The following is a 10,000-nucleotide window of genomic DNA, read 5'->3' as shown; positions in this document are numbered from 1 at the left end:
AAAAAAGGGAAGAGTGAGAGCGAATCCCTGTTCCCCATGGTAATTTAAAATCTTTTTTAAGATAGAGACCTTTTTATACAGTTTGTTTTAAGATAAAAACATACGCACCTAGCAGCGCCCACGTTGCGGAGGTAGTTATCTGCTACTTTCATGACCATGCGGCCCAATTTCACACCAACTATCCAATGAAGCGTTTCCTTGACAAAAACCCCGCTGTAGGACACCGATTAACAATAGACTTCAAATAAAGCCAAATACATCGAGACTGGCTCTCTTAGAATGGCCTTGTCCTCCTTAGTTGAGCTGTATGAGATGTTAAACCCTTATGTTCCCCCAAAGGCAATAAACAAACGAAACAAATGATTTGACTTGTACCTTGACAAAGAAACTAAAGGGAATTAAATACAAAGTGTGTATGTTGCCTGTAAAATCCGTTCTCAGGTACAATCTCTTTTTACCTAGGTTAAATTGCTGATGCTCATTTTACCCAGGCTGAATACGCACTCAGATGAATTGAAGAAACTTTTTTTAGAACCTAAATTAAGCGTAGAGATTAATTAGGGTCAGGTTAGGATTAGTTTGGTTATTAGAGCGAGTTTCAATTAATTGTCGTAAAACCAAAACCAAAGTAATTACTTTGGCCAATCAAAGAGGACTGAGACAATCCAGCAAACCAATCAAAGCTCGAAGTAATTACACGTAGCCCACACAAAGCGCGGGAAAATGTGCATGCGCCAGCCACGATTGGTTTTGGTTTCACTTCTGATTGGTTGGAAAAGTGGCGCGAGAACTTTGAACCAATCACTGAGTGAAGTAATCATAAACCAAAGTAATTATCTAATTACTTTCGACACTCAATTGAAAAGCGCTCTATACATGGATATCAATTGACTTATTATAGAAAAGTAAATAATGAAGTCTGTGTGATAAAAGAAGAGATCTTAAAGAGAAAAAGAAAAGTTGTCCTCAAGCCAAGAAAGAATACAGCAAGATGAACAAACTTGTAAAGAGAGAAATGGTTAAAGCGAAAGAAAAGTGGATTCAAGAACAGTGTGAAGATATCGAAACCAACTTAATTGAACAATAGCAAGAAAGCTTATGATACTGTTAAAACATTAACAAAGCCAAAGCAAAGCAAAGTCAACACCATCAAAGATAAGAAAGGTGAAACCATCATTGAGAGAAGTAAAATCCTAGAAAGGTGGACCGGGTACTGCTCAGAACTGTACAACTACGAGCGGCAGGGCGACGCCAGAGTCTTAGACACACCAGAAAGCCAAAGCGACGACTCAGTAGACCTCAGATTGAAATCGGAAATTGAAGAAGCTGTAAAAATGTTGAAGAAAGGGAAGTCACCAGGCGTTGACAACATCCCAGGAGACTTGATTCAAGCAGGCGGTGAGCATATGACGACAGCTCTTCTAAACATCTGTAACCAAATATGGAAAAGTGTTAAATGGCCACAAAACTGGACAAGATCTCTTGTTATTACACTCCCCAAGAAAGGTGATCTCAAACTGTTCAACAATTACCGAACCTTAAGTTTAATCAGCCATCCAAGCAAGGTTCTTCTCAGAGTCATTTTGAACCGCCTGAAGCACCAAGCAAAAGAAATAATTGCCGAGGAACAAGCCGGCTTTATGAAAGGCAGAATTACTGTTGAACAAATCTTTAATCTCAGATCCATCATTGAGAAGTACCAAGAACATCAACAAGAGCTTTATCATGTATTTATTGATTTCAAGAAGGCGTTTGACAAGGTGTGGCATCAAGCGCTGTGGGCTACGTTTAATAAGTATAACATCAACAAGACCTTCGTTTAATCAGTATTGGTTGTTTTTCCTGATCGTTCGCGCATACATTTATTTTGGGACAGGTGGCTGTTTTCAAGGCTCTTTTCAACTGAGTCATTAATGCAGCTTTTTTTCCTAATTTCAGAGGTAAATCGAAACCTTTACGACCAAGCAACACAAGCAAAAAAACCGCTGACAAGCGTGAATGTGAATCGCCGTCAAGCAGTGATGTGAGCGATGAAGAAGAGGACTTGACTATAAAACCGGTCAGCCCTTCAATAGAAAACTTTATTGTCGTTAAATGAATACCGTTGATATTTTGTTCTTCGCGCACTTTATTTTACTCAAAACACTGAATATTCATTTATGTCGTTTACCTCTTAGTGACAGATTAATTGAGAACAGAATAGACTGTTTCGTTTAGCACCTGTTCCTAAAGGAGGAAATCAATTAGTGCAGTACTCTAGCAATGTCGGCGTAATATTGTTTGGACGCTCATTGCTCGTAAAATGTTCCAGGTGGTAGTTACACTGACACAGCCTCTTTCCCAGGCCTTTAAGCTCTTAATCGCAAGGAGCGCGAGACTTGCGACCGGTCGCAATAGCGCAAGGCGTCCTCGGGGAATCTTCCCGATCCACTCGACCGGTGACGTCACGTTTGATTCACGCGAGGACGACTGGGAACGAGGCTGACATTAACAGCTTTTATCTCGTAAAAAGGTTCGAAAACAATGTGGCGAAAGGCCATTAGTAAACCAACTACTCATTCTAAAGCTGGTTCTGTAACACGTTTTCCGGCGGCGACAAGAGAACAAAAGCATGTGTCCAGAAATTCAGCGAATCGGATGCAAAGCAAATTGTGACAAAGATCACGAAGTGTCCCTTCAAGTTCAAACACTTACTGTTAATTTACATAATTATATTTAAAGCTTAAGATATCAGAATGTTTCAAGGTTACCATTACCTTAACTGTTTATTTAAGTAAGAGGGAAATTCTGATGATGCTAATGTAACGGTTTGAGAATGTATGTAGCGAAGCATACCAAACGTCAAGTCAATATAAAATGCATTTTTTAAAAACGTCCATCGCCGCAGTTTGTATTTTATTCTTAAATTGTATTAGGTAAGGTTACACTTTGTGACGCTTATAAGAATCGGTCTGGATCTTAATAACAGACCAATAGGCCGTATTCACGATAGCCGCCGTGTTGGTTTTCAAATTGTCATGCAAATTAGCCGTGTGTTATGCTGGGGGGCAAACATTGGAAAAAAGGCAAATTGCGGAAAATCGGCTATTAGAAATATTGAAATAACATTGCTAAAAGTCCATTTTAGTGTTTAGAATTAAGTACCTTTTATAATAATTTTATATCTTTGGATTGCGTTTGACAGTTTGACTTTCTACTTCGTTAGCTGCTCATCTTTCACTAAAAAACGTCGAAATAACTTGTGTAATCATTCAATTTTATTACTTAGGTGATAAACATTCAATGAACGTGAAACAAATCATCTGTGTGGCTAAGATGTTCATTATAACCTCTCGAATTTGTGTTGTTTGCCCCCTCAGAAGTGTGTGGCTAATTTGCATGATAATAGCAAATCCAACATGGCGGCCATCGTGAATAAGGTCTATTTCAATATATTAACCCATTGACTCCTGGGCCGGTTCCCCATTGACGAGTAAAATCGTCTGGGTATCAAAGGGTTAATAGGAGTGAGAGAGTGATTAAAATTCAGTCCTAAACAAAAGGCATCATCTCGATGCTCTGGGGAATAAATGTAAAGATATATGTGAGCCTTCAGATGATGCCTTTTGTGTAGGATTGAATTTTAATATGTTGAAAGTAGGTTATTGTAGGCGCGTTTTAGACATATCAAAATTAAGAATTGAAAATTTTTGTCTCCAGACGTCTCCCTTTTAAAGATGCAAAGGAATTTGTTATACCCGAAATACGCTTGTAAAGTTTCAGATTCTGGAAAACATTGTTTGGTAATAGTTAAATGTTTCTGTACGGCAGCAAGCGGCCATCCAGTTTTGTTACCATAACAACTCAAACGTTTTGTCCAAAATTTAGTTTTGGGTAAGCTTTTTACTAACGAAAAGTTATTCTTCTTTCCTCTTGCTTTTGAAGGTGAATCCTGAATTAACCACAGATTATTGGGAAATACATAAACTTGTAAAATATTTGAAGGTGAGTGCAAGCCTGTGCTTTGCTAGACAGACATGAGATTTCCCGCTTTGTTCAAATAAATTGATGATAACATGTTGATGACGGTAAACACTAGTCTTTAAGGATGCTCGAGATAGTTTCTCCTTTTTTTCAAACAAATAAACATATTCTGTTCATAGATACAATTAGGGTAATCATATCAAGACGAAATTTGGCTAGGGTATTAAGTACCCATCGTAGATTTCTCATATTATATTTTCCGCCAAAATAACGTTACCTTGGCAACTATGTTAGGCATTTCTTTTGAGCTTTAAAATTAACATATATTGTTTTTTTGAAGAAACGGGACGGTGAAATTTTCCCATTCAGCGTTACCAGATAATGTTAGAAATACTCCCTAAAATATTAGAAATTCAACGAAATCTGTAGGCCAGTTTTTTTGTAATGTTTCTCTAACTTTTTTTTTCACTTACAGAAGTTTTTTAAATTTGAGAGACAAACGTTTTAAATTAATCTGAGCTAACATGCAAAAATGAAAAAAATTCACCGTCCGGAAGCAGAGATATAAACGGGTAAAGTTGCAAAATCAGGAAAAATGAGGGGATTACATTTACGCACGCCTCACCTGCTCATTCGAGTCCGCGCGCCAGTGGAGCTACAGTCCAACACAAACGGATTTAAGTGACCATTAAATCGTTTGTGTAGAATTTTCGTAGTTTTTGTGAATAGGAGATGTCTTTTTATATTCCATATATATAGGAATTAGGAGAAAGGTGAGAGAAATTTAGCGGTATTTGTCTATTTCTGGTGACCCATTTGAATCATGAGCTGACGAGCATGCGTGTGTGGCTTATGCGCGCGCGCTCAGCTGAAAACTCTTTCGAGCCTCCTTAAGGGACCACTGACGTATTTTTTGGGGTGCGTTGCTAAGGATGTAATGGTTAAGTAATTTGAGAGAATTTGGCATTATTTTGGCCAGTTTCCAACTTTTGTAAGCCAATGACCCTAAATATGACGTCATCATGCCACGCCCATGGTCACGTGGCCAATAAAAGAAAACTCTAAACTTGTCTCCGTGCTACGCAATTTGGGTATTTGATCGATGGTTTGATAATTTGTAATTCTTCTATACTCCAAATTTTACTACTCTCTTGAGAAAAACTATCTCCTCCCAAATATACCTAAAAATCACCAAAAAATTTACAAAACACCCCAAAACATTGATTTGTGAAATAAGCATAGGGTTTTTGTATTGCTTGAAACGCGAACGAGATATTGCCATTAAACTGATTTTAAACGCCGTGAAAACGGCTTTCAGGTGTACCCCCGTGAAAGGGTCACTTTGTGACGCTTACACCAAGAAATGTTACTCCGGCTCTTAGCCAACCCTCACGTTCTCGAAAGTCCCGAAAACTTTTCGGGCCCGAAAAAATCATTTGTAAAACTGCCAACCGCGTGTTTTGGAAGGCCGATCTTTTAACATGTTTTCAAGGTAACGAAAATAAAAATGACTGAGAAGTTTGAAGACTTAAATCCTCTCCGTTCTTGAGATACAAAGGGAATGGTGACATCCGAAAATGGCCCGTAAAGTTTCGGGACTTTCGAGAAACGGGCTCCTGAAAGCGGGATTTGAGCCCTGCACCACCAAATGCAAAATCGAGCTCCCTTACCACTGGACCACGCGGGTTTGGACTCCGGTGACCCTACTCCCGTATAAAGTTTCATTTTCTTCCTACTTATAATTTTTAGTACGGTAACCCAACCGCGACGGTTATTGCACTGTGTGCTCTCCGAGATGTCAACCTTGAGGTTGAATCCAGTCAATTAGCAATACTTGAGATGGGAGGAGTTGGTCTTCTTCTCAATATTCTAAGGACGGACCATTGGCGCTGTGTGGTAAGAACCGATTTCTTTTAATCACAATAATCTGTGATTCTCCAAGACTACAAAGACTGTCTGGGCTATTGGCTAGTAAAGGTAAAGGTAAAGTCTCTGCTTACGAGCCAGAAGGCTCATCAGGCCTAGTACACGAGTTCTTTTGTGTGACAGCCGTCGACCGGAGCTAAACATTTTAGTTTTGCTATAAACAATTCATCTCTATAGCCTGGTCCTTCCCGCCTGCGCAAGCTAATTCACTACTTGCACAATCCCATAATCCACCTCTTTTACCCCCCAAAAATTTTGCATAATCATTGTTTGCAAGTTCTCCTGGAACATGAAGATATCCTGTGGGAAATCAAAAACAATGCCTATGCAAATTGTTGGGGGGTTAAAGAGGTGTATTATGGGATTTGTGCAAGTAGTGAATAGACCTTTTCGGCTTGTACATTTTGTTTTCCCAATACAGATCATGTGATAATACTCAGGAGGTTTGGTCTTCTGTTTTGTTCATTAAAATGAGGGCATGCAAGCATGAATATGCCTGCATGCACTCTTTCTAATGAACAAAACAAAGGACCAAGCCTCCTGAGTATTATCACATGATCTGTATTGGGAAAACAAAATGTACAAGCCGAAAAGGTCTATTAAGGACAAGCATGCGTTTGTGAGGACAGCCGCGACATAGGCACAAGACCACAGGCATGCACAGAGAGAATCTTTTTTTCCATTTAAGTGCCTGAGCAGACAGACTTCGAGTTGGGTTGACTTACGTTTGCTCAAGAACTAATGTCTGTTGTGAACCAACAATGGTTCTTTCTGAATATGCCAGTCCATAATTCTGAAAAGCGCATCATGTAAGATAGTCGGAATAAAAACAAGTATGTTATAATCGACTTTTTCATGGCTACGCAAATGAGATCCTTCTTTTAATCCCGATGCGCAGACGAGTTAAGTTTATTGCGATTTGTAAATAGCTTTCAATTTCTAAATGATTTCTCTTTGTAAGGTTGGTTCACTTAAAATCCTGAAGGTTATATCACACACAAAAAGGATAAATATGGAAATTTATCGCCTTGGAGGTGGGTTTATATGTGAAGCATAAAGAGAACTATTTAATTTCAAAGTCCTTAAAACTTGAATTTAACAGTTCCTTGTTGGTACTTTAGCCAAAAAGGGCAGTAAAAAAAACAGGGTTAATGAAATCAGTGGCTCTGTACTCCCCGTACGTGCGTTTTGCGTTTTGGCTCACTTTCCGCCGTCATTAGGGAGCTTCGGCAACGACAATGACCACGGCAACATAAAAGTCACAAATTTGCATATTTAGTGGGCTTTGCACGCCCTGCACGTGCGTTATCCACTTTTGTACATTTCTTTACCGTCGTCAGCAAAACAACAACGTGAAATAGTCAAGGACGTCAGCACTTGAGGATAAATTTTCATTTTCTCCCCTAAATTAAGTGCCGTTCCGACGAGGGTCATTCTTGAGGAACTACCACACCCTTGTCATGTTAAAAAGGTTGAATTTCTATTTTGAGATGACGTTCTCGTTGCCGTCGCCGTTGTCGTTGCTTAAGCTGTCTACGAAAATTGCCAAATCAACTATCTTTAACAGGAATACAGCAACTCATCGATTGTCTCCAGAGCATCTTATTGGAGGTTAAGTCCTTGGCTGCGGAAACACTTAGTCACATGATCACATTTCGATTGGCTTATAACGCCTTCAGGAAGAATGGGGGAATCAAGAAATTGGTAAGCGACTTTTTGCCGTTACCGCTAGTGATCCGGGCCCGGTTGTTCAAAAGCCGTTTAACGCTAATCCCAGATTAAAAATAAACCAAGGAGTTTATTTCTACTCCCAATGAAATGTTGTTTAGCGTTGACATTCAGCAAATTTTAGATTAGAGGAATTGAACAACCGAGCCCGGGCTTTCAGGGAATAGGGAATGGTTCCGTCGGAGGTATTCGTTGCGACGGAGGACGGGGAGGGGGGGGGGAAAGGGGGTAAGAAGAGGCCGTTTACCAGGCTTAGACTTGAAACTTTCAACTTTATATTGTTTATTGTGCTGAGCGAGTTGAAAGAGCTCTTCATCAATGACTTAATTTCGCTTGCGGCCCATCGGTGTCTTCTTTATCAGTTTGCATTAGCTTTATAACATGTTTTCCTCTCCCACCACCGATCACTCCGTTTGCAATTATCATCACAAAGCTGTTTTTTATGTTAATAACTCACGTTGGTAGACATCAATCGACTGAAAATGTAACAAGTCGAGCGTTGTAGTTCCTAAGCCCTTTTAATAACTACTGTTTCTAAAACTTAATTGGATTCATGTGTTATTTTCTCATTTGTACTTTAATATTTTTCCATTCTCTAAACAATTGAGCATCGTTAACTGGTGTAAATTGTTTTAATTGTTGGTATATTGGAACATGGAGAAGTTCTACCTTACAGGAACGACGGGTTTTACCAGGGGTTTTGGATAACAAGCAAACATGGCTAATTTGAACTGGGGAACAAGGAAATAAAGATAAAATAACCTAGGGAACAAGGGCACATAAACCATTTATAGGGATTAAAAACTTTGGAAGTAATTTCGGGAACAAGGGAACAGAAGTAAATTTTTAAAGGGAACAAAGAAACAAGTTAATATATGGAGATGTTATCAAACTCGAAAACTTTCTTTGTTCGTGTTTTTTTTTCTCTGTTTTTACCCTAACCATGCAGAAACAACACCCTTTTTTTAAAAGACAGCCAATCAAAAGTTTCAATTAACTCAGTTGTGAACGGAGGAAAAAAGATTGTACATGTTCACAGTTAAGTTAACATGAGGCATGATGTTACTGTTCTCGAAGTGTCCAGAGTTTCATTACCAATCCATTTCATCTGAACTTCAGGCTTGGACTTGATCAGTTTCGTCATAGGCACATGTGAAGTTGATGTTCTCGTGTGTTTTAATTTTACTTAAACTTTATAATCGATGCGATGGCACACTCTGAAGTCTCGGCCGCTCACATCACATCAATACACGCCATTAGCACTCAAAAAAGAAATTTCTCTATTTTTACATTTGTAAGGTGAATATCATTCAACCTGATAATAAAAGACGCGGAAGAAACGTCCCGACAGAGACAAATGATTTTAAACTGCTGAGGAACGCCTGCAGTGCCTTATGGAGCTGCAGCAAGTGTCGAAAGAATATCCAGGCCATCCGAGCGGCAGGTGCAGTTCCCATATTAGGCACCCTATTGGTTAACGGTCAAGATGACGTCATTTTACCAGTTATGGGCATTATACAGGAATGTGCAAGCGAGGTAACAGTAAAGCCATTGATTGGACAAGAGTGTTTGTCTTTGATGCTTCGATGTTGACGACTCAATCCTTGACGCTTCTCTTTCCTCTTTGAAGATAAAAAGAAGGGACACAAACAGCGGTAACAAACATGGTAAAACGCATATTAATAGCTTGACGTTGCGAATGCTACAACATTCATCTTTAAAAGCAATATTCCTTTGCCATCCGTTAATGATAACAGCAGTGAAATACTCCTCCATACACTTTATTCCAAAATGGCCGCTGATTTATGCGGATACAAATTGGCCCTTGTTGCCTCGTTCAAGATAAAATATTCTTTTGAATTTTAAGCTTAAGAACGAGGCATCAAGGGCTTATTTGAATAAAAACAAAATAATATTTAAATGGCGGCCATTTTGGAATAAGGTGTATTCACTGCTGACAAATTAATAGTTTCCAGTATTTGACTATAGTTTCGTATTTCCTGAGGGAATATTGCCTCTAAACATGAATATTATAGCATTCGAAAGTCAAGCAATTCATATGCGTTTTACCGCGTTTGTTACCGCTGTTTGTGTGCTGTTTTTGATCCAACTTAAATGGGCAAAGAACGAGAGTAAAAATAAGGAAACTGTTCTGGACTGGCCACTGCTGAATTGTTTTTCATGGTGACTGTTAATTCGCGTAAAGAAATAAGTTTCTTTGTTTTTATTTATTTATTTATTTATTTATTTATTATATTTGTTTTTTACAATTGTACTTTTAAGTATATCATTCGTGCCCTATATAAACATTTATCATTGTAAATATATATATATATTAATTTATTATATGGACGGGATTGTGTTACCGGGAACTATCAATTCG

The 10,000-nt window shown here is 38.6% G+C and overlaps 1 protein-coding gene across 3 annotated transcripts in view; it reads left to right on the top strand.

Annotated features, from left to right (window-relative positions):
* LOC138049348 (armadillo repeat-containing protein gudu-like) overlaps nucleotides 1-10,000 on the top strand; it is a 32,102-nt gene that overhangs the window by 10,571 nt on the left and 11,531 nt on the right. For all 3 annotated transcript variants that reach the window (XM_068895592.1, XM_068895593.1, XM_068895590.1), the window contains exons 6-11: nucleotides 1,939-2,059; nucleotides 3,925-3,984; nucleotides 5,713-5,859; nucleotides 6,851-6,923; nucleotides 7,457-7,593; nucleotides 8,917-9,153. In XM_068895592.1, the coding sequence (XP_068751693.1) occupies nucleotides 1,939-2,059; nucleotides 3,925-3,984; nucleotides 5,713-5,859; nucleotides 6,851-6,923; nucleotides 7,457-7,593; nucleotides 8,917-9,153 (775 nt within the window). The remainder of the gene's footprint in view (nucleotides 1-1,938; nucleotides 2,060-3,924; nucleotides 3,985-5,712; nucleotides 5,860-6,850; nucleotides 6,924-7,456; nucleotides 7,594-8,916; nucleotides 9,154-10,000) is intronic.

This window comes from Montipora capricornis, chromosome 5 (genome assembly GCF_036669925.1).
Source record: "Montipora capricornis isolate CH-2021 chromosome 5, ASM3666992v2, whole genome shotgun sequence".
NCBI classification, from domain to species: domain Eukaryota; kingdom Metazoa; phylum Cnidaria; class Anthozoa; order Scleractinia; family Acroporidae; genus Montipora; species Montipora capricornis.
This window is presented reverse-complemented; position numbering and strand designations above follow the sequence as displayed.